Below are 26,247 nucleotides of genomic sequence, written 5' to 3'. Positions count from 1 at the left end.
ATTCATGTTAACACACAAGAATACTTCAAACAGTTCACCTTATTCTTTGCTTTTCTAGCAAAGACAGTGAGTTTGTGTCCCTTTCTCAAACACTGCCCCAACTTCCTGCACCAATTTTGAATGGTCTCTATTATGAAAGTGTACAAGTTCACATGTTTTGGAGTACTTATTCATTGTGCAGCCTGGGCCCTTAGAGAACTGCAGTGTTTTTATGAATGTTCAAGAATATGTGCGTACCTGCAAATGACATAAAAGTAAAACATGACCTAGTGACAAAACCAGGACTTTCTGGGTGAAATGGATGTGATTTCTATTGGTCCGTAGGAATTAACATGTTTCTATTATAATGGCTTTATGATACACAATATAGAACACTTTCAGAATGTAGAGTACTTACTATGCACAACAATACAATACATTGTGCCCAATCTCATTTTTTTCAGAAGAAAACAATAATTAAAGTAGTTTCCTATAACTTAATGACTTTCATCTGTAACTTTTAGACTTCCTTCAGTGTTCACCATATTACAATATAAACTTATTCAACAGTTATTATATTTTATTGTTCCAATTGCAAATCACTCATACAAAGCTGGTTAAATTGTAGTAGTTCATAAACATATTTTTACAACTGAAATAACATAGTGATCATGTGCAGAAACTACCATAGAAAATTTACTATAGAAACGATGTGAAATTTGCTTTTCTTATTAAAGTTTAACTAGAGAAGGAAGGTTGTCATACTCATGCAACGATCGTTCAATTCACTGTAAGAAAGATATATGCCACAAGGAAACAAAGTGATAATGAACAAAGAAAAGAAAGAGCTGACTATCGTAAGGTTCACAGAGCCCGAAGAGATGTAATTACTGACTCCACTTTTGACAGACGGTTATTTTGCAAACACCATCAAGGCTGACCGCCGTGTGTTGCTGCAGTACCTTTGTTAGGGCTGCAATTCGCTGAGCCAGTCAGCCTCCACTTCTGGCAGAGTTTCGGCCTTTCTCCATAGTCTGCTGTAATTTTGCTCAGCCAGTTCTAACGCTCTTGTAATTGCCTGTTCTTTCTTCCATCTGAAATAGGAATGATGAGGGCAGCGTTTAAACAGACAGAAGTTAGGCCGACGCTAGAATGTGATCATCTGGACTTTGAACTTGACAATTTATATTTGTGTAAATCAGTCATTACCATACCTTAACTACGCTAGGATGATGACTGTTGTCATGATTCATGATTTATTTGTCAATTTTAATACTGAAATTCAATACAATAAAACGCAATATTTTACCATTGGCAGCAAACAGTAAAGAAATTTCTAATGAGAAAGAACTGAACAAATGGAATATAGCTCAGTATTAATACTCCAGAACACCATGAGAACAGAAAACCTATTACAACCTATAGTCTTAGACTGGTGTACATTAAGGAGTATGGTACACAGGAGTCTACCTCCAGAGATTGGAAAAACAACTTTTCTGTACTGGACAGATAGTATTTTAGGATTATGTATCATATAATCTCTCGTCTCAGTTCCTCTAGTCTGCTGATGTAACATGAGAACAACACAAACAACATATAAATTATTAGGTGCGTATATTCCATTAAAACTTCATTTTCAGAAGCAGGGAGAAAGCCATGGTTGTCTGACAGACTGATGCTCTTTCTTTTGCTGTAGGGCTGGGTATGTAGACCTTCCAGCCCTGACATATATTACATGTGTGACCTTGAGACATAGTCCTGTCTTTGAATCTTAGAATATGCAAGTTAATAATTACAGCTAATCAGTAGGTGGAGGCTAGAATTAATTGAAGCAATTGCAAACAAAACTCCTTAGCTTCTACTTCACATCTAGATCCAAAGTCATTGTTTGATGCATTATTGTTTTCATATGCATGATTTCTAGTTTTGTTTAAAAATAAGCTATAAAATAAAAATGCTTCTTTCATTAATACTAGTCAATGTTTTAAACATAATTGCTCATCTGCTAAAATAATCCTATTGATTCTATGCTTTTGAAAATGATGGGAACCACACACATAGAACAAGCAAATTCAAAACAGTGGTACTGAACCTGCCGCAAGATGGCTTCCTTGTTTGCCAATTCATTTTCTAGTTTATCATTCATGTCATGAATAGAGGTAGATTCTCTCTGAGCACATGAGGTAACGTTTCTCCAAGGTTGTGATTCTTTCTTCCATATCTTCCTTCTGAGCCATTGCCTGTAAATAACACTGTAAAAGTCATGGGCAAAGTCTTTGATCTCATTACCCTCAGTGCAAAACACACACACACACACACACACCACACACCACACAACTGTTATACAGAGTCTCAGACAGATGTCGTTCCTTATTTAACTAAAATGATAAGATATCAGAAAATGGCCTTTTCTGAGTAAAGATACATTCATCAAGAGCATTTTGAAGATTCTGTGTCTGCCAGGTAAAATCCAGTATTTTGAAAGCAGAGGGTAGGGGAATCTCTGAGTTTGAGGCTAACCTGGGTCTACAGATTGAGTGCTAGGGCAGTCAGAGCTACAAAAAGAAACCCTTGTCCCATGTCTTAAAAAAAAAAAAAACAAATAAAAGACCCCATGTGTCTCCAAGTCTCTTTATAATATTTTTGTTTTTATTTTTTATAATAAGTTCAGGAGGGGCTTTCAAATATCTAAGAGTAGAAAACACATATTTTCAAGCCTCCTGCTGTAGAATTAAATGGCAGGTAATTTGCTCATTATAAGGAAGAAAACAAGTACAAGTTGAAAGCTATCTTCAAATAAGGCATAGATACTACCAGAGAGTTTTGAGAGAAGACTCAGTAGTGACTAAGAACATTTGCTGCTTTTGCAGAGGACCAGGTTTGGTTCCCAGTACCCATGTGGCAGCCATGTGCCTTAAGTAACTCCCAGTTCAGTATAATCTGACACACTGTTCAGGCCACAAGTCACGCACAGACAAAGTACACAGATATACGGGCAGGTAAATTATCACACACACACACACACCACACACACAGAATATAAATAATACATATTTACAAAAACCTACTCAGTGCTGCTGAAGTCACAGTTACTAGAAGTTTATCTACAGCCAATGATTTACTCCCCTATATAACTCTAAATAATATAAAACATTTTTGTTCATATAACCACATGTAACTGTAGTCTTCACCCCTCATTACAACAGACAGAGACTACTACAGAAAACCTCAACTGGTCAAAATGCAGAGTTGTGAAACCCAGTCCAGTAGAAACATCTACAGAATGATCCTGCATCTACGGCTCAGGGAACAATGAAAGAGAGGGGGCAGAAAGACTGTAATAACCATAGCATCAGGGAGTTCACTGCGGAGATTTTGTCTCCTAGGATTGCCAGAAGCTGCCAATGGAAACTCTCACAGACATGACTGCCCAGGTGTGAGCTAAAGGAAGATGATGCCCAATGGACATGCCAAAGCTGATGGGGGAAAGCTGATGGAAGCTTCACTTACAGAAGAATTGTAGGTAGCTGAGACTATCTGGAAATAGGTGGGATGGCCTTTTCCCAGGGAAAAGAACATCAGGTTTTATCCTGAATCAAATGATCAACTCTGAAAATAAGCATACTAGTAACATTATATAAACAGAAAGGGTATATTTAGGAATACATACACACACACACACACACACACACACACACATATATATAATATTACACGTACATGTAATATGTAATAGATTATATATATATATATATATAGATTATATAGGCCAATAATAAATAAAAAGATGTCAGAGAATTTTTTTAAAAGTGTGAAGAAATGTATGGGGGAATTTGAGGTGAGGAAGGGAAGGGAGAAATGGGTAATTATGATATTACGAATTTTGTAAATTATGGTATAACATTATAAAGGAGAAAACCATCAGAAATCTTGTCTTCCACACAAAGGAAACCTGAGTGCTTTAAAATGCAGATGGGAGCCCCTTTTGTCTGGGCGGCATCCCTGGGCTGCCTGGAATCCTGATCCGTCGCCCTGCAATTCCATCTGGACTGGTGAGTTGAGTGCGAACCCTGGGGCAACCTGCCCTGGGAAGAGATCACAGACCCCCTCACCCCCAGCTCCCTCTGCAGGCTTGTCTTTGTTTCTCATGACCCTGCCTCTCCCAAGCCTTCCCTAGTGTTTTCAGGTGTCCTGCCTCCTGTACTAAGCCATCACCCAAAGGGGTCAGACTCTGGTCTCCAGGCAGGTCTGAGGATTCCTGCAGAGGGGTTGCAGGCTCCTTCAGATCGTGCTGGCAGGTTAGCTGTTGTGATTATTCCATCCCGCCCTGCCCCCACCCTTGGCCCTTTTGTCCTGCGGCGTCCCTGGGTCTGACCTGGAATCCCTGATCTTGTGCCCTGGAGTTTCATCTGGACTGGCTTGTCTTTGTTTCTCATGTCCCTGCCCTCTCCCAAGCCTTCCCTAGTGTTTTCAGGTGTCCTGCTGCTGTACTAAGGCCATCCACCCAAAAGGGTCAGACTCTACCAGAAACTTCCAAGAAGATCTAATACCTATACTCCTAAGGTATTTCATAATATAGAAACACAAGAGTCACTGCCCAAATTCCTTTTATGAAGCTACAGTTACCCTGATACCTAAACCACACAAAGACTCAACCAAGAAAGAGAATTACAGGCCAATCTCACTCATGAACATTGACGCAAAAATTCTCAATAAAGTACTGGCAAACCGAATCCAAGACACATTAGAAAAATTATCCACTACAATCAAGTAGGCTTCATGCCAGAGATGCCAGGGCTGGTTCAACAAACGAAAATCTATCAATGTAATCCATCAGATAAATAAACTGAAGGAAAAAAAAAACCCATATGGTCATCTCATTAGATGCTGATGAAAAAGCATTTGACAAAATTCAGCATCCTTTTATGATAAGGTGTTGGAGAGATTAGGGATACAATGGTCATTCCTAAATATAATAAGAGCTATTTACAGCAAGCCGACAGCTAACATCAAATTAACCGGAGAGAAACTCAAGGCTATCCCACTAATTCAGGAACACAACAGGCTGTCCACTCTCTCCTATCTCTTCAATATAGTACTTGAAGTTCTAGCAATAGCAATAAGACAACATAAGGGAATCAAGGGATTCGATTTGGAAAGGAAGAAGTTAAACTTTCGTTATTTGCAGATGATATGATAGATGATACATAAGCGACCCCAAAAACTCCAGCAAAGAACTCCTACAGCTGATAAACTCCTTCAGTAACATGGCAGGCTACAAGATCAACTCAAAAAATCAGTCGCCCTCCTTTACACAAAGGATAAGGAATGCAGAGAGGGAAATCAGAGAAGTATCACCTTTCACAATAGCCACAAATAGCATAAGATATCTGGAGTAACTCTAACCAAGGAAGTGAAGGATTTATTTGACAAGAACTTTAAGTCTTTGAAGAAAGAAATGAAGAGGATACCAGAAAATGGAAGAGGATCTCCCTTGCTCATGGATTGGGAGGATCAGCATAGTAAAATGGCCAATTCTACCAAAAGCCAATCTATAGATTCAATGCAATTCCAATCAAAATCCCATTAAAATTCTTCACAGAGATTGAGAGGACAATAACCAACTTTATATGGAAAAACAAGAAACCCAGGATACCCAAAAATTCTTATACGATAAAGGTACTTCTGGAGGCATTACCATCCCTGACTTCAAACTCTATTACAGAGCTACAGTATTGAAAGCAGCTTGGTATTAGCATAAAAACTTAGAAGTTGACCAATGGAATCGTATAGAAGACCCGGATCTTAAACCACAAACCTACGAACACCTGATTTTTGATAAAGGAGCCCAAAGTACACAATGGAAGAAAGAGGCCATCTTCAACAAATGGTGCTGGCATAACTGGAAGTCAACGTGTAGAAGAATGAAAGTAGATCTATATCTATCACCATGCACAAAACTCAAGTCCAAATGGATTAAAGACCTCAATATTAATCTGAACACACTGAGCTTGATAGAGGAGAAATTGGGAAGTACTCTACAACAAATGGGCACAGAAGACCGTTTCCTACGCATAACCCCAGCTGCACAGACATTAAGGGCAACATTGAATAAATGGGACCCTCCTGAAGCTGAGCAGCTTCTGTAAAGCAAAGGACATTGTCACTAAGACACAAAGGCAGCCTACTGACTGGGAAAAGATCTTCACCAACCCTGCAACTGACAAAGGTCTGATTCTCTAAAATATATAAGGAACTCAAGAGACTAGACTTTAAAATGCTAATTAACCCAATTAAAAAATGGGGCGCTGAACTGAACAGAGAATTCTCAACAGAAGTTTAAATGGCCAAAAGACACTTAAGGTCATGCTCAACCTCCTTAGCTATTAGGGAAATGCAAATCAAAACAACTTTGAGATATCATCTTACACCTGTCAGATTGGCTAAAATCCAAAACACCAATAATAACCTTTGCTCGAGAGGTTGTGGGGTAAGGGGTACACTCATCCATTGCTGGTGGGAATGCAAACTTGTGCAACCACTTTGCAAAGCAGTGTGGTGGTTTCTCAGGAAATTCAGGATCAACCTACCCCAGGACCCAGCAATTCCACTATGGGAATACCCAAGAGATGCCCAATCATACTACAAAAGCATTTGCTCAACTATGTTCATAGCAGCATTATTTGTAATAGCCAGATCCTGGAAACAACCTAGATGCCCTTCAGTGGAAGAATGGATGAAGAAACTGTGAAATATATACATGCTCGAATACTACTCAGCGGTAAAAAACAATGACTTCTTGAATTTTCATGCAAATGGATGGAAATAGTAAAACACTATTCTGAGTGAGGTAACCCAGACCCAAAAGATGAACATGGGATTGTACTCACTCATAATCGGTTTCTAGCCATAATTAAAGGACATCGAGCCTATAATTTGGGATCCTTGAGAAGATAATAAGAAGGTGAACCCCCCCAAAAAGATACAGTAATCCTCCTGGATATTGGAAGTAGACACGATCGCCAGGCAAGAATTGGGAACTTGAGGGTAGGGCGAGATGTGGCCAAGAACCTCCACCTGGCGAGATATGAAGCAAATGACTGAGCCCCATATTGGAGCAACGGACTGAGCTCCCAAGGTCCTGATGAGGAGCAGAAGGAGAGAGAACATGAGAAAGAAAGTCAGGACCATGAGGGAACCTCCACCTGGCGATAGATGAAGAAAATGATTGAGCCCCACATTGGAGCACGGAACTGAGCTCCCAAGGTCCTGATGAGGAGCAGAAGGAGCGAGAACATGAGAAAGAAAGTCAGGACTGTGAGGGGTGCGTTCACCCATGGAGACGGTGGGACAGAACTAATGGGAGATCACCAACTCCAGTTGGAATGGGACTGATGGAACATGCGACCAAACTGGACTCTCTGAATGTGGCCACAGTGGGGGCTTGACTGAGAAGCAAAGGACAATGGCGCTGGGCTCTGATTTCTTCTGCATGGACGGTCTCTCTGGGAGCCTTCTCAGCTGGTCGATCACCTTCCTGGACCTGGGGGGAGTTGGAAGGATCTTGGTCTTAACATAGAGTAGGGAACCCTGATGGCTCCTTTGCATGGAGAGGGAGGGAGGGGGGTATGGGTGGAAGGTTGGGGAGGGAAGGGGGAAGAGGAGGGGAGGAGATGGAAATTTTAAATATATATAAAAAATAAACCATGAAAAAAAATAAAATAAAATGCAGATGGGAGATGGGGGCACAACTTGGATTCAGAAGTTGCCTAGGATTCAGGAGACTCTTGGTTGGTTATTCAGGAAAAAACCCAAAATATTATTATAATAGTTAACGTATTTATTATAAAAGAAAGTTTACTGTATATATTTGATCATACAAAATGACTTACATACTATTATATTATTCAGATGCCTTAAGTAACACATTTTAATTAAATAAGAGCTTAGAAAGCTATATAAAATACTACTATGGGAGGAAATAAATTATCAGAGCACATAGAGATTTATGACACTGATAACATTTTTGAGTAATTTTTAAATAATAATAATAATTATTATTATTATTTTTTTCAAGACAGGGTTTTGTTGTACAAAAATCCAATTGTCCTGGAATTCTGTAGACCAGATGATTCTCTAACTCACAGGCTCCAAAGCTACAGAGAATCCCTCTCTCGAAAACAAACAACCCCTCCTAAACAAACAAACAGAAAAAAACAACTCCAAGCTGTATTTGAGCATTTCAGGGAAGTTAAGGCAGGAAATAAGGTGACTAACTAAATCACATCCACAGTCAGGAGTTAGCATCCTTGATTGCTTGTGTACTCCAAGCTAGATTTTCCCTCTGTTACTTTCTAGGGAACTCTTTTTTTGGGAATGGGACAGCTGAGATAGAATGGACTTCCACTAAGGACCTTCTTATAGGCAAACTTGATAGAGAAAATTCCTCATTCAGACTCTCTTCTGAGACCAGTTTAAATTGTGCCAATTTGACAGTTAAATAGGACTAAGCTTCACAACAGAGACTGCTAGAGACCAGAAAAGGAAGGCAAAGGAAACAAAATGATTCTAAGGAAATAAAAATAGAAATAATACATTCACTTTCTGGTTATTGATGGCAATTTAAAGGAATTTTGTCAAACTATTAGTGAGTGTATTATGATTTAACCATTGGTTAATACACAAACAACAGAATAAACACAAGAATTCGCTAGTAAGATCACAGAAAAAAACATAACAGAAATTTTTATAGGAAACTACTGCTTAGATCAATTGTATAAAGTAGTCACATAGTAATAATCATGTTAATCCTAAATGTGATTTTGATAATAATTACATTGGAAAAAATAAGCAGAAGAGAAAGTAAGGAAGGAGTGTAAGCTAAAATCCATACCTAATGTATTAATTAGAAACACTTATATTAGATTTAATTAAAAGAGAAAATGTCAAAGGAAAAGCTTAAGGGTTGATACTAAGGATTTGGGTAAAGCGGATAGAGGAAAATGAGATGAGAGGTTGTGTCTGCATCCCTGTGTCTCTCTCTCCTGTTTGTGAGCCTCTTGAACTTATTTGCTGTTGGAAACTTACGTTCATTCAACAATTACTTAAAAGATGATGAGTCAGGTTACCCTTGGTTTGTTTCTCCACATGCAAACAGATCTTCTTTTGGAGCACAGGTATTGATCATCCTTGGAAACCTGACAGACTAACTTATCTTGCTTTTGGTGTCTTTACCATACTGCTGCCTTTATTTACTTTCATACTCTTTTTTGTTGGATGATTAATAAATACCATATAATTAGAAAGATTTAGGTGATGTAATAGTTCAGCAACTTTATATAGTACCCAGAGTAAAATATACATTCATTGAATAGCTACTTTGTAATTAGTGGTTACAAACTTGTCGAGGTTTAACTGGTCAGGTCCATTCCACACAGTTCATTTAGAGCCAGTGGATGTAGGTTTGCGACGGCATTTTTGACTTAGTGATTCATGTGAGTGATTCAATTTTTAACTGCAAGCTGTGTTACCAGAAATAAATTTTGAATTTACAAGTCATAGAAATGGCTTTTCCCCTGTTTTATTTGGAGAGTCTAAAGAAGAAAGCTTTTTTCCCTAGTTCCTAAACGCTGTTATATAAAAAAGAAAAATAATGTAAAAATACAATGACCCCCTAACCTAAAGTTGATATATAATTGGATTTTATTACATCAAATATAGTTCTATAGTAATGTAATTCATGTCTCAACTAATGTAAATGAGAACTTATATATTCATTTATTTGATTACTTTGCAAATGTGAGAAGAGCTTTAAGTATGACGTCAGAAAGATAAGCTAGCTTCATTCACAAAATAAATATAGCTCAACGCTTCAGAGAAAGTTCAGCTCTCTGCACACCTATGAAGAGAGTGAAGTGTTATCTATGTATGGCTAATATCCGCTTGATTAAAAAGCAGAGGGCAAATGCACAATTTACAATTACGTTTTCAATAATTGCATGATGTATAGCTCCATCTACTTTTAGATTGGTATTAATGCAAAGAGCAGCTAAAATAAAATGTCATAATTTTTTTAATAAAGCAATTAAACCTATGCTCAGAAACCGTTGACTGCACATTATTATGTAACTCAGTTCAGATTTATTAGATTGTCCTTGTATACAATGTGAAACACAGCCGGGCGATGGTGGTGCATGCCTTTAATCCCAGCACTCGGGAGGCAGAGGCAGGCGGATCTCTGTGAGTTCGAGACCAGCCTGGTCTACAAGAGCTAGTTACAGGACAGGCTCCAAAGCCACAGAGAAACCTTGTCTCGAAAAACCAAAAAATAAAAATAAAAAAAAAACCAATGTGAAACACATTTCAATTTGTAATGAAATGATTGGTTGTTTCCCTGTTATCTGAGATTTGCTTTTATTTATTCAGAGTGTTTTTTATTCCTGTCATATTGATATGCTACTGTGCTGTAATCCTGAGAGGGTATATAGGTGAATTATCTACCTCTTTATTAAGAAATCCACAATACATTAGACTTTATGGGATCCAAATCCAGGGATATATTACTAGGGAGCAGAGTCTGGATTTAGAGTTTAAGTGATAGGAATTTCACATCATTTTAACTTTTGGAAAGAATGACAAAAATACTGGTTATTTAAGTGGCTGAAATAATGTATGAAAGTTGCCATCGAGTTATGGAAAAACATAACTCTCAACTGAAAGAGTATAAAAGAATTTATTCTAAAGCCAAACATAAGTGACCATGATCCATGGTTACTGAATTAGATTACTCAAATTTCCATGTGAATTTGGTAACAGTCTGATGCTATTTTTAAATATTTATTTATTTATTATGTATACAATTTTCTGTCTGTGTATATGCCTACAGGCCAGAAGAGGGCATCAGATCTCATTACAGATGGTTGTGAGCCACCATGTGGTTGCTGGGAATTGAACTCAGGACCTCTGGAAGAGCAGGCAATGCTCTTAACCTCTGAGCCATCTCTCCAGCCTCACTATTTTTTTTTTTAATGAAACAAAATACTTTTCAAAATAGAAATACTTTTCAAATATGTCACTGGGACATTAGATAGAAGAGTCAGAACATAGTAGGAGCTTTATGGAGACAGGCAGCATGAATGCACTGAGTGTAGGCCCTTCGCAGGTTTTTTTCAAGAGCGTCACTTCCTGCTGTCTCACACCTAGTATTTACACATCCATTTGCTGCCAGACTCTGAAAACATCTTACAAACTCCCACTGAAGGGGATAATGGGATATGCTCCTTTTTTATAAGTCTCAACTGAAATATGGCTACATAGGGAATTAAAAACCTCAAAAGTACAATTATATCTTACACAAAAATTACCACAGGAGAAGACCTAAGCCATCCAAATATATTCCTACTGAATCAATCACTCGCAATACAGTTGATGTTTACTGTTTGATCTGATTTTTGGTCACCTATATCTAAGCACTATTTATATTAAGGAGTTATTTTAAAATGTACAATGAGACAGGGTGAACAGGAGATAGAGTAGCCTTTCTGTGATACATAGCCAAAGATAAATTATAAGACTGCTTAAAATGCAAATAAAGGAACTAGATCTCTGGAACTATAAACAAGAAGAACTAGAGACTGAGCAAAAGTACAAGTAATAGTGAAACGTAGACTTAAAAAGGCTGAGGTTCTAATATTCCTTAAATTACATTATATATTATGAGTTTGAGCTATAGGAAGCAATAAAGAAGCAAGCTATATCTATGAGCTCTAAGATTATATGAAGTTGTTTCATTATCAGAATTTCAATGGAACTGTGACTTCATTCTTTTTTCTCCTTCATGCTAAGTGTTGTGTTAATGAACCCTCTAACTTCACATTTTAGTAAAGGATGATAAGTATCCATTTTGTAAAAAAAGCTTTTTCGATATTATGTGCTCAACAGTTGTGTATGAGGGTAAAAAAGAGAAACAAATAGAACTCAATGAGGGACATGTTTAGGATAAGGAGGCATGTGTATTGTGTGATTTAAAAATGGAATGAAATAGGAAGGAAAGTCGGTACCTATATAAAGCAAGGTCAGGGAACACATGTTCATGAGGGGAGCATTTGAGTGAATGATAGAGGATGAGAAAATAAAATCAGGCAAGTCCTACTAGCTTAAGAGTCTACTTTAATTGAGTAGAGTGGGTCAGAATGACATGGTCATATTTTTCAAGCTACTTACATGGATTTGTTGTTATTACAAGTAGAATATAAAGCAATTAAGAAATTTTAAGAATAAAAGTAATGCGAACCAATTCATCAGAAGGCCTAAGCCAAGGGCAGACTACTAAGTAGAATATCGTAACATCATCTCCAAAGATAATGATTTCGTAAAAAGAGGGAAAGCAGTTGAAGACTGCTTCATTGATTTATAGATTATAGGATTTTCCATGTAAACAAATACAGCAAATATTGAAAGAAAATTTCGTGGAACCTCTAAGATTTAGGCCTAAGAAATAATATTGGATGCATGAAATGCTGGGCACAAAGTTTTACTAGATGAATGAGAAAGAAATGAATTCCCAGTTAGTATTGCTGCGATGTCATTTGGAGTTTTAGGTATACCATTGGGAAAGTGAGAAGAAAAAAGAAAAGCGAGGCAGAGAATGAAACTGAGAGTCTATGATTGATTTGTGTGTGGCTCAAAAACCTTTATTAGCTTAAGCAAAGCAATGGAAGACTGAAAAGAAAAGACATAATGAGGAAGTGGAAGGAGAGCCAATTATTGAAACAGCTGAGGTAGGGGAAGAGTAAACCGGAGGACATCCAGGAGAGGTTGGCATAAGGCTAGTCCAGAGAAAAACAAATCTTCCAAGCACAGAAGAGTGGACGTGAACTAGCTCTTCTAAGGACTGAGAAGTGATCCATTCATTCAGTAACATAATTAATAAGATGCTTTATTACAAATACTCTCAATGGGGCAATGGGAGCAAGGGTGATAATATAGCCTCAAGAAAAAAGAAATACAAATTTGGGGATAACTAATAGAGACAGATATATTAGCTACTTAGCCACATAGAAACACACTTGAAGATACTAAGATATACTTCAAAAGATAACTGTACAAATAGAAAAGGTAAAATGGGAAAAACAAAATTTAAGAAATGGAAAAAAAGCTGTATTTTTGAGAGCAAAAAAATAAAAATAAGAATTTTCAATATTTATCTTGGTAGGTATTCAGATATTAAGACATTATAAATAAAATATGTTTCTGGATAATTTAATAAATCTAAATCCTTCCTTTCTTTCTTTTTCTTTTTCTTTTCTTTTTTTGTAGACAAAGCAATACTAAGCCTAGCAAGAAAGTAATATACACAAAAAAGAAATGTTATATTATACAGATGCATAGAATATTCATGAACAGGCATTCGGAGACACAAATAACAGACAAGTGAAAATAATGTTTTTGAGCACTCCTATATAACACAAAAAACCACGATTCATTCCCACAAGCACAGTTATTCAAATTTAAAACATTGAAGCCTTGAGATGTCATTAAATCTTTACAAAGACTTTAGAATAGCTGAGACTTGATAGCAAAGTGTTCCATTCATACATATTTAAAGGGTCAATAAGTAAACTCTTGCTATCTTACTGAAAAAGTACATAGCTAAAATATCATTCCTAATTATGGTCTTCAAGAAGTTACCAGTCACTAGGGAAGGACATGGAGAAAGATTTTTGGAACAACCTTGGAAAGTCATTGAAGAAGTAAAGACAGAACGCTGTTAGCCACCTACCTCCCGAATGTCCCTCTGATATTTTGTGTTCATTTCTTCCGTTTTTATGAGGTCCTTCCTTGCTGTCTCTGCTTCCTGTTCCACTTCTCCCACTCTGGAAGAAAGCGCTGTTAAGCGTTCCTTCATTTGGGCCATTTCGTAGTTTTGCTTTTCAAGCAACTCTTGTAGCTCAACTATCTGGCTGGTGTCATCTGTTGAGTCTATGGAGCCATTGGATAGACGCTGGAGAAAGACAAAAGCAGGCCACTTAGGACCCTCTTTATTCTTAACCCAAATGCATGTGAGGAAAAAAAGAGAAACCGGTTTTCACAATGACAAACAAGAATTCTGAAACAAGCTAGTGTTGGAGAAAATCTATTTTCTGAGAAAACCGGTAGTAATATAGAAATAACTATATATAAGAGCTGGAGAGGTGACTAAGCAGTTAAGGACACTGTCTTAATGGCTTGTCTTCCAGAAGACCTGGAAGTGTTCTGCTCAAAACCCCGTGTAACTCTTGTTCCATCTTATGCTCTCTTCTGGACTGCATGGGTACCTTCACATACATGTTCATAATATATCTCACATATACATATCACACTCAGAGATACACACACAGAGAAAAATAATGAGATGCGAAGGGTGAGAAGGTTGAGAATTCAAATTGGTAGTTTTAAATCAGGGTAACAGAAGCATCTGCACAGCAAGTTGATATGTATATATGAGAAAGAAATATTATATATGTAATTTAGCACAGATGCATATATATGCATATATACATATATGATAAACATAGCATGCTATTTTAGTCAAAAGATAGAGATATTAACATTGTGATATTTTTATTTTTTATTCAAATTCTTTTGAACTTTGGAAGCATTTTTTTCCATTTTATTTTTTCATTCAAGGATTTTATATTATACACTTTATTCAGATTGCATTCTTTCCAGTACCCCAAATCCTCCCAGATGCTCCTGCCTCCCTAACTATCTAATTTCTGAAAACATGGAATTCTTTGGAGTTATCCAATGACTCCTATGAGTAGGGCCTGCCATAGAGTGTGACACTGAGTTGGATAAAATTGACTTTTCCCTTCTTCAGAAGGTGTCAGTGGCAAATACCTTCCTTAAGACTTGGTGTGCATCTCCTATTCTCAGTGCTGTGCTTTTTGGTCTGGTTTGATTTGTGCATCTTGCGTGTGATGCAAGTCTTTCTGATTCATATGTGCGAAAGTCCTGTTGTGTAAGGAAGATGGGGCTTTCCCCTGCCTTCTCTTCCACCTAGATTCTCCAGCACAGGAAAGAGGGTGCAGCTGATAGATAAAGATAGCACATTTAAGGCTGTGTGCCTTTCTATATACTGTCCACTTGTGGCTCTCTGTACTAATTACGATATACTATAAAAGAAGTTTTTTTGATGAGAGCTGTATGATGCAATGATCTATTCACATAGGCATATGCCATGAGGAATAGCTTTATCAATATGTTTCTTTAGTGGATTAATAATGTTAGGTTTTCCCTTAGGGCCTATGATCTATTTAGTATCTGTTTCTTGGCAACTTTTAATGTTAGGTGTTTCCATTTATAGAGTAAGCTTTAATTAAGAAAAATAGCTGATTATTGCCAAAACATTTGTGCCATTATCACACCAGTATATCTTGCAGGCAGATCTCTGTTGTAGGTCTTAGGGCTTTTGATTGGGTGATACTGATGATTACATTGATCCTCCTGTGTGTGCAAAGTACATTTCAGTATTGTGAATGCAAGTCAGTCAAGGTTAACCTTCTAGCTAGGAACCAGCGTTATCCCTCCATGTTCAATGACGTAAATACAGGGTGTTTTCAGCAATGGGGACATACTATCAGTCTGTGGAGGGTCATCAAAAATCTTGACAATAGCCTGTGGTGTTTGAGCAATTTAGAGGGCTGTTTTGGCCAACTGCTAAATAAGATGTAATTTGTTACTGGCACCAAAAGTTCTGCTTACTGGTTTACAATGACTAGTTAGGGCATTGTCTCCCCCATCATGTAATATCTTCATTTAAATTACTTTCATATACTAACATATTTTAGGAATCTTAAACAATGGTAGATTTCCATATGACTTTTCAAAGGGCTTGTAGTGTTAGTTGCCCCTCCTCCATATTCCCTCCTTTACTTAGGTCTTCCGTACTGCTCCAATATAGTTTTATAAAGTGTTAAATAGCTATCTAAAATTATAGTGCTTAGTTTTAATGACACTCATACAAATAAAATATATGATTTTGTTAAAAGAACAGAATTTATATAATGATCTCAGTATCTTTTGAAGAGATATAACTTAGACATGTTGATTTTAGATTCTAAGGATTTTAAAATTTATATATGCTACAGGGGAGTTAGTTGAAAGAAGTTAAATATTTTGAAACAATTATTTTCACATTTTGAAAAGAATACCTAGAAAGTAGGAGAATCTATGTTTCGAAAGTATCTTACAACCCAATACTCAAAACATTTAATGATTGGTAGATCAAAGAACTCAAAAACAAGAAAACAAAGCAAAAGAAAAGCATATTAAGGAAATTTACAAGGACCTAGAAAGACATTTCTCAAAATAAGACTTATAGATGACCAGATTAATGAAAAGTTTCTTGCCGTTAGAAGTCATCAGGGAGGCACACAATAAAGTCAAAGTGAAATATCATCTCGCGGTTATTCTACTGCCTGCTTTACAAAACTTAGAAGGCAGCAAGTGTTAGCAAGAATTTACACTATGGGAGCAAATGTAAATTATACAATCATTATGAAAATCGGTAAGACATCTACAGAACAAAATATAATTGGATCTTCTATATAATCTAACAAGCTCACTGTTCAGTGTATAGCATTCCTGTTTCCAAAGTAATACCCACCATGTCTATCCGGTTATTCAATATAGTATTATTCTTAACAGTGAACATAGGCATCAAAGTGTTTAATAACAGATAAGATGGGAAAAGAAAATATGGTACATACGTTACTAGAATCCTAGGTTCTCTTTTCAAGAAATTTCCCATTTTCTACAACATTATTGAACTTAGAGGAAACTATAAATATAATGAACCAGAAAATTGTTATAACATGATATTGTTTACATGAAGAATTTCATGTGTATACACAGTCAAACAAAACTAGCAAAGTGGAACAGAGGGATACAAAGTCAGGAGAGAAGGGAAGGGTTATTAGAAAAAGGTACATTAATCAGAGAGCATAATACTTCTGTTAGATGCAAGGAACATATTTTAGTGATGTGTTGTACATGTGACTAATAGTCAATGTATTGTTCATTTCAAAATGACATTTTCTGTCTTTCAAAATTTCTAGTGGAGTATATAATCAGACAGGATGATAGCTTGGTAAACTATCATTAAAGAAAATGCATTGGTTGTTTTCAGGTAATAGTGTAAATAGATTGAGATTTAGCTCTTTATTGAATGACACTTGCCTAGCATGTGTGGGGCACTGAATTCAGTCCCAATCTTGTACCCAACCAGAAAGTGACCAGAGGAAAAAAAAAAAAAAGAAAGAAAGAAAAAGAGGAAGAAGGAAGGAAAAGAGGGCAAGGGGAGGGAAGGAGAAAATGATCAATCCTTCCAGAGCAACTTAATGTGCAGTGTTGAGTTTAAGTAATACAGAGACTTGGGGCGATAATTTTCATAAGGACAACCTAAACAGAGCAGAAATCTAAGGCATGGGAAGAACAGTACAGTTTGCTCTACCTTGATACTTATTTAGCATCAGGAGTTCCAATACTAGATATAGTGGGAAACGTTTGAACATGAATATAAAGCTTGTTTTCTTCGTGTGCAATTTTATTCCTTAGTAGCAAGGCTAAGTAAGAAACCAGTCTCTTAGTAAACTAAACTGCATATTCCCTGCTCTCGGGTTACATCAGTGGACCTCAGCTCCAGACACAAGTTTTGGAAGTTTACTTCCAAGTTTACTCATCTACATCTGCCTTACAAATCTGTGTGATCTTACTTGCTTCTGCAACTACCACTTACCTATTAAAGACAACCTTGTGACGCATGCACACAATATAAAGGGAAGAGTGATCTATGAATGTAAAAGTCCATATTCCTCACAGTTCAAAGATGCTATAATTACTATTTAAAACCCTGATAAACTATCACAGGTACATCACATTTAGCAAGTGGTAACAGAGTTTCATATGATCCATCTCTCTGTTGTATTCCACATTCTTTTCTCAGTCAATATGAAGAGGGTTGCATAATGAAAGAGTTCACAGTTACTTTCGTCTAAGAACAGTTCCTGGGTTTTTGGCGAGGAGCTCTGCTCTCACTCCTCTGCAAGCGACACTGCTGGCATTAAAGCCAATAGTCACTGGCAGAGTGCATCGCTAAAGACTAGAGCAGCCACCAGAATGCCCTCCCATTTTCTTTGAGAATGTCCAGAACCTGCATTATGAGAACACTGCTATCAAGTGTTAAGAGCAATCTTATATGGATTAGTTCTATGGATCCAACTAGTATCATAACAGAAACTAGTATTCTCTAGCATTTTCTTGAGATAAAAGGAAACATTTACTCCTATACTGTTAATTTTAAAAATGTCTTAGAAATTATAGAAGAAAAATCTGAATTCTATGGTCAAACAGAATAATTTACAGCTTTATTTCTCACAATGTAAAACAACAAATTACCAGCATCTGCAATAAAGCCAAATGAGTTGCAGCGCAAACACATAGACAAGCATTATGTGACAAAAAGAAACTAACTGCAGAGGAGGACGAAAATACAGTTCCATTTATATAGAAGTCTGCAACAGAAAATTCTATTCAACAGTGGCAGGAAAGTAGATTGGTTGCTGCCTAGGCCAGACAGAGGGACTGAATACACTTTAAAGTGAGAAGCGATTACTCTCAGTTTAAACTTGGATGGTGTTTATACTCACAGATCTTGTTAGGAAATATTATTTTCAGGTGTATAACTCTTTTTTATGCCATATTTGTCTTTGAAGCTGTTTTACTCTGCCTGTCTAAAACATTCGGCAGTCTAATAAAGAGATATATGGCCAATTGCAAGGCAGGAGCAAGGATAGATGGGACTGGCAGGCAGAAGGAAAATAATAAAACAGGCAAAATCTGGAGAACATGCAGCAACAAGAGAAGGAGAGGGCACCAGGGGCCAGTCACCCAGCAACACAGCAAGCCACAGAGAAAGTAGTAAAGAAAGGTATACGGAAATAGAGAAAGATAAAAGCCCAGAGTCAAAAGGAAGTCTGGATAATTTAATATAAGAAAAGCTAGCTAGAAACAAGCCAAGATAAGGCTGGGCATTCATAACTAAGAATAAGTCTCTGTGTGTGATTTATTTGAGAGCTACGTGGTGGATCCAAAGTGTAAAACATCATACAACAAGATCTATATAAATACATAAAATTTATTTACATTGGAAGTCAATAGAGTTGCTTTATTAAAGAACTATAAAATCTTTAAAATAATTTTAAAAATCTTCTTATAATAGAAAACATACACTTAGAATCACTGAGTCCTACAGACCCTTGGCAAACTAATATTTCCCTAGTTCTTTTAGTTTTCTGTTGCTGTGATAACACACCATGACAACAAAGAAAGTTAGGGGTAAGTGGTTTGTATTATTTAAACTTCCAGTTTCTGGTCAATAACTGAAAACAGTTGGGACAGGAGCACAAGCATGGCAGGAACAGGGAGGCAGGAAGGCAAGTCAGGAGAAATGCTCCTTACTGGCTTTGTTCCCATACTTGTTTATTCTACTTTTTATAGCTCCCTATTACTGCCAGTCTAGAGGTGGTACTGCCCACACTGAGCTGTACCCTCTCATATCAATTATCAATGAAGAAAATGTACCACTGGCACCAGCCAATCTGATTGGTATATTTTTCTTGGTTAAGGTTCCTTCTTCCCCAAATTACTCGACCTTGTGTCAAATTTTCAATTGCTTAGTCATGGTGAAGTGAAATGCACAACTTTGAATTCCAGGTCTACCACTACCTCTACTGTAACAGCATGTATATATAAACAGGTTAAAGTTGTACACACTGCATAATTGAGACAAGGACCAAGCATCAATATATATGTATAAATCAGTATGATATATAGATAAAAATATATAATTATATGTAACACATATAATCAGTGAGGTGTGCTTTCATAAATATATATTGATAATATCTATCCCACATATATATATAAATATTTATTTAGTGCAAAGTAGTGATAATTTTCTAATTAGGAAAAAATAATATTGCAATTCTGCACACCTGAAATCCATCAACACCTTGTTTAACATTGTATGTTTTAATAGGTTTAAGATAAGATAATTTTAACTAAATATAAACAGTAACCAGGCAACTGAAAATCAGACACTTTTAAAACATTAACCTTTGAATTTATTAAGCAGCAGAGAAATATTGCACATTTTGGACATACCTGTGATATTTAGAACAATGTGTGAAATAATGCTTGATCTGCCAATTTACTTTTATCTGGCACATTTATTAAACGTCTCCATTTATAAATATTCAAGCATTTTTTTAAAAAAAATTCTGTATTGTGAATAAAATCCACAGAATATTATTGGCTTAATCACTAAGGTAAAGCTTAAGTCCTCAAAATTAAAAGAAGACAGTGTATTCAAGTCAGGTTAACCATATTTTTTAATTTTTGTTACTTTTTTACTGATGGTAGGAAAGAATGTTTGGTGGCTTTTTCCCATTACTAATACACTTAAAAGCTAACAGTTTATTTTCTGTTATAAAAAATTTCAATGTGGTTTATACACCCAAAAAAAACAGTCATTTCTATTTTTTACTATGTTTCAAGTAAGTAGTAATTCTCTCGCGTTATACTTATTATTTACTGAACTTTCTAAAAGAAAATAGAAACAGGAAGATAAAAGAGTAATGCTTAAAATTGATCTTTCTAGTAATGAAAATCATATAATAGAGGCATAAATGTTTTAAAACTTACAAGTACCTACAAAGTGACCAGTTCCATCCCATTTTCACAAGTACTTTCGGCACTTAATTGCTAACAGTGTATTGGTGGTTACATTGTCAAAGAAGTTATAATGAAGTTTGCAACCATTACCAGAAGTCACTAGATATGAAGACAAGTTCTTAGATTATCAAGATTCCTGATTAAAAATAATATAGTATGTGTGTGTGCGCGCGTGCATGCGTGTGTGTTGCACATGGATACAAGCAAACCAAGCGACCAAATGTGTACAAGGACCAGAAATCATTTACTGACTAGAGATACATGTCAGTATCTAAGGTCAGCTCTAAGGTCGCAAGCCATAACTTAAGAGAACTATATGTCTGTGTACATTATTCTTTATTAATTTCCTTTTTCTACACTTTTATTCTTTCAACTATCAGAAATGTTCACTGAGTTCAATTATTGCCAGAGATATACCATGTTTTCTTTTTTATTAAAGATTCTCCAGCACAGAATTGACAGCAGTTACTTTTAATTTTGCATTGTCTCCTTAAGTCAGTTTTATAGCATAGAAGGCATGTGTTTTCACTTTCTGTAAACCTTGAATTCACAGCAGAAACAGCATTTTTAGTTTGTCTGTCAATGATTATTTTTAGAATCCTTGGGAGAATTGAATGAGAAACATCGATAGACTCCATTCTGGACAATGTAAAAGGTGCGGCTTTTTCATGTAATTACACAGGTTTTACAATTTCTTTTTAGGTATTGTCAATATTTAAATAAGATTAAGAACCACAGATCAATATTATGGTTGTACTTTATTGATTTCTGTGTCTTGCTAGCCATTAAATATAAAAATAGTACTGAGTAAAAAATTAACATAATAAGGCGGTAGAATGATTGGTGAAGTGATTGTAATAAAAAAATAGGCCCAATAAATTAGTTTTTTTTCTTTAACTTGTATCCACTAGGTATTTTTGAATATTACACATCATAAAGTTGTGGACATTCTTCTATCATTCCTAATTTGATATGATCAATAGTCTTTGATGTTAAGTATACAATAAACTTTTCCTTATGTCTTCTTTCTTTATTTCTTACTTTAATTCATTAAGTTCAATTATTGCTGTCCGATTGTGTATGACTGCTGGCCTCATCCATTGGGGCAGGAGGAACCTACCCATTCCTATACATCTAAAGTGACTCTTCTTCCCCAGCAGGCATCAGAACTCAGGAAGTCCCACCCTGCTGAGGGTGTGGCCTCAGAGTCACCAGCTCCCTCCTTGCTAGAAGTTTTGCCTGTTTGAATTGGTCTTTCGTAGCGGACCACAGATACCTTGACTTCTTTTGCAGCCGCCATGACGTGTTCAGAGAATAGCATTGCACAGTTCTTCTCATCTTCTGGTTCTTACATCCTTTCTATTCCCTCTTCCCCATGTTGACCCAGACTCCAGGGAAATGATCTTAGTATAGATGCCTGTCTGTTTTGTAACTAGGATAGTCATACTATGTTGTTCATCTTCATGGTCCTGGGAGACATCACTCAGTATAATTTTTCTCATTTCCATTCCTTGAACATTCAGTGATTTTGTGGATATGCACTACATTTTTTGTTGTTATTTTTACTATTTATTATTACTCACAGATCCTCTAATGGGGATATAGTACTTTGTCGTCTTAATTTTTTTATATTTTGATTATATTCTTTCCTCTCCTTCAATTGCTTCCAGATCTTCTCCCACCTCCTTGTCTTCCCTGTTTCATGTTCTTTCTCTCTAAACAAGTAAAATAAAAAAAAATGTACAACACACAAACACATAGCTTGACTAGATTTTCCTAAGAACAGGGCCTGCCCTCGATCGTGGTTTGTATATCTGGAGTCACTCCTTTTATCAAAATGAATTTTTCTCTCTCCAGTAAGCTATTAATGGCAAATAGCTTTTTGGCAAGAAGCACCACTTTGTGACTGCTTTCCTTCTCTATTTTGAGATTTTGTGTGACTTAATTTGTATAGATCTTATGCGTAAAACTATAATATTTAAGATTCCTACCGCATTAAAAAGCAAGAGTTTATTGTTTCTTTGTTTGTTTTGTTGTTCCTAAAGAATCTTAGTTTATTTGACTTATTTTATTCTCACAATATTTAAACTAGCATGTAATTAATGCCATATTTCCAGAACATGAGCACTGGTAGAACTTTGCCATATTATAGCATTTAAAATAAAACTCAACCTAAGAAATTTCTGCTCAACATTTTCATGATTAAAGCTAACTATTAGAGAGAGAAAACTGATAGATATATTCCACATTATATTGTAAAATAAAATCCTGAATGATTTTTATAAAAAAAAAAGCCCTAACCTATAATTTTAAATCTTGAATATGGTTTGATAAGATGAAGAAGGGAAATGAATATAGTTAATATTTTCATTTTATTTTTGTGAGAAAGTCATTCATGGACATTCAGGAATGAGTCTACGCTAAACTAGGAACTGAAGTAATGAACCGTTCATATTTCCTCAATTGTATTAATGTCTTTTTAGATGTGTGCTATGATCTGTGTGTGAAGTGCCCCCAACATGCTATGTGTTGCAGTCTTAGGTAATTCCAGCAAAGAATCAGCATGGCAACTAGGTTATTATCAGTGTTGGTATTATTACAATTGTTTTGTTTCATTTGCATTTTGTTCAAGATAAAGACAACTTTCCCATCTGTATCTTAACTGAGTTGTAACAATTGTATGTGTGAAGGATTAATGACATATTTAAGATTTATAAACATGAGCTAAAAAGATGTTTACCTTCTAACTGTTTTAAATGTTCTCATCAGGGGAATATGCTTAGAACTAAAATAGAGACATAAAATCATATCCATAGGGAAATGGTTTACTTTGAGAATATCTGTCAATGAAAATAGCTACATCATCTCGGTGTGTGTTAGGTTGTGTGACTAAAACCAGGACCTTAAGTATGCTGGGCAAAGGCAAGAACTTCCTTTACATCTGAACTAGATACCTAGCCTCAAATAAATTACTTTGAAAAGGTTAACATATCATACATATTTGTGGAAAAAGGATAATTTCAAATCTGATCATTTATCCCCCAGGTAGTATGATATGTATCACAATTAGTGATAAAACAAAGGTCAATTATCGTGTAAGTGTAGGTATTAAGGCAATCTATAAAGCTTAACTATTTGAAATGGTACTCTACGATGTCAAGTATTTCATTCTGATACATTGAGATGACTTGCATTCTCATGTGCTTAAAGTCTTAATGTGCAGCCTGAGTCACTACAGGCAGAGAGTAAAACGTTGAAAGGTGGGGACTAGAGGAAGAAATGCTGGAAAATGTAGGGAATGCATGTGAAATAGATATAAAGCTTCTTTCCTGTTCCTCACTCTCTTTTGCTCACAGGTGGTAACAAAGTGAGCCAGTATCTCCAGGATGTTCTTCCCACCATGGCATGCTGCCTTGCTACATATTTAAATACAAAAGGACAAGTGATCAGGAAAACAATGGCCCCAAATAAATAATTCTTCCTTAGGATTATATATTTTAGGAATTTTGCTACAGAATGAAAGTCAATTGATACACTATTATGATTCAACATTTTCTAAACTAGTCACCACTAATAAGAAATAAGAAAATAAAAATTCAGAAGGAAGAGAAAATATTTTCCTTGTTTGTTTACTTGCTTAAAATTTGAAGCCCACAGATCTTACACATAATAGATTCCCAAGTGTTCAAGGTGCCATATGAATATTTATATAGAAGTATATTAAATACTTGTACAAAATGGCATATTTAAATCAATCAATTGTAGATGAATATATAAGCTGATTAAAAGTCAGGACCGAGAGGAGTGCATTCACCCATTGAGACGGTGGGACAGAACTAACTGGAGATCACCAAGTCCAGTTGGAATGGGACTGATGGAACAAGGGACCAAACCGGACTCTCTGAATTGGCTGACGGTGGAGGAGGACTGAGAAACCGAGGACAACGGCGATGGGCTTTGACTCTTCAGCATGGACGGGCTCACTGTGAGCCTTGTCAGTTTGGTTGCTCACCTTCCTGGACTTAGGGGGAGTTGGGAGGACCTTGGACTTAACATAGTGAAGTGAACCCTGATGGCTCTTTGGCCTGGAGAGGGAGGGAGTGGGGGTATGGGTGGAAGGGAGGGGAGGGAAGGCGGAGGAGGAGGGGAGGAGATGGAAATTTTTAATAAAAAAATGAGAATAAAAACAAAAAAATAAACAAAAAATGAAAATTCAATTTTATAATTACTGAGATATAAATTTAAGAAGCAAATATGATGTGAATGTAATAACAGAAACTAAATGATAAGAAATTAAAAAATATATGAGAAAGAAATTTTATTGAAGAATATGAAAGAATACACCAACAAATAAAATATAAGCTACGTATACAAATGATAAGACAGACAACCATGCTTCTTGTAACATTTCAATAACTTGAGAAAATCTGATTAAAATCTCAAAGGATTTAAAAGGCATTTGAGAGGATATTGTGGTTAAGTTATGAGATTCAAGGCATAGAAGCAACAAAAGTTGAAGGAATTTGATGTCTCTTCATTGAAACATGTTTAATACAGGAAAATCAGGCCTATTCATAAGACCAGAGGCCCATGAAGAACAAAGCAAATGTTTTTACCCTGTGGAGCTTAATTTGTTCATAGTGTATATACGTGCATCTCTGTGTCTCATGTGTGTGATTGTGTGTGATGTACTTGTGCATTTACACATGCGCACATGAACATGTCAAGGGCAATCAACAATGTAAACCCTCAACATCAAGCTATCTTATTATTATTATTATTTTTTTTTTTGAGACGAGATCTTTCATTCATCTAGAATTCTCCAATTAGTTTAGGCTTGTGAACAGTGAGTTTCAGGATCTTTTTGTTTCTACCCAAGAGTACTTGGACCACAGGTTTGTGCTAAACTGTTTGGTTTGGCCTTTTAACGTGGTTCTGGGGATGAATTCAGGGTCCTGGCATCCCCCAGTTGCTGAGGTCTCTGCAGTCATTGTGCTGTTCTTTCACCGATAGCCTCCCCTGGATCTTCGTTAAGGTACAAAGCCTCGACCTTCTCCACGACCCCTTCATTCCTGCCTTCCACCACTCCACCTGCTTCCCCTTCACCTGCTGCCTCCCCTGGGCTCTAACACTGCTAACCTTCTGCTGATCCCTTCAAGCCTTCAAAGCAACTACTTCTCAGGAAACTGTGCTGACTCTAAGGAAACACTACCAAGAAGATTTCACCTTAGTGATTCTGTTCTTTACTTATTCACCACCAATTTCTTGGTTCCTGTTAACTAGCTTTCATTGTCCCAGAAAAGCAAAGGTTATATTTAGGTGGTTCTGATCTCTGAATAATCACAGTTAATTACTTTCTCCTCCAGCTGACCAGACTGATGCTTCACACTAACGGCACCGTGAAGTCTTTGCTTCCCTCTTAAACGCCGCAGCCAAGGCTCGGTTGTCCGTGTTTCTCGCAACTTTCTTAACTTCCACGTTCCCACTAAACAG

General features: G+C 36.3%; 1 protein-coding gene across 1 annotated transcript in view; it reads right to left on the bottom strand.

Annotated features, from left to right (window-relative positions):
- Positions 1 to 26,247, bottom strand: part of Ppfia2 (PTPRF interacting protein alpha 2) — a 404,134-nt gene that overhangs the window by 94,272 nt on the left and 283,615 nt on the right. Inside the window, 5 exon segments of the mRNA XM_038314717.1 lie at positions 942 to 973; positions 976 to 1,073; positions 2,067 to 2,158; positions 2,160 to 2,219; positions 13,760 to 13,981. Coding sequence (XP_038170645.1) covers positions 942 to 973; positions 976 to 1,073; positions 2,067 to 2,158; positions 2,160 to 2,219; positions 13,760 to 13,981 — 504 coding nt within the window.

This window comes from Arvicola amphibius, chromosome 17, assembly GCF_903992535.2.
Source record: "Arvicola amphibius chromosome 17, mArvAmp1.2, whole genome shotgun sequence".
Classification (NCBI taxonomy): domain Eukaryota; kingdom Metazoa; phylum Chordata; class Mammalia; order Rodentia; family Cricetidae; genus Arvicola; species Arvicola amphibius.
The sequence above is the reverse complement of the archived record's forward strand: the minus strand, read 5'-3'. Positions and strand labels throughout refer to the sequence as shown.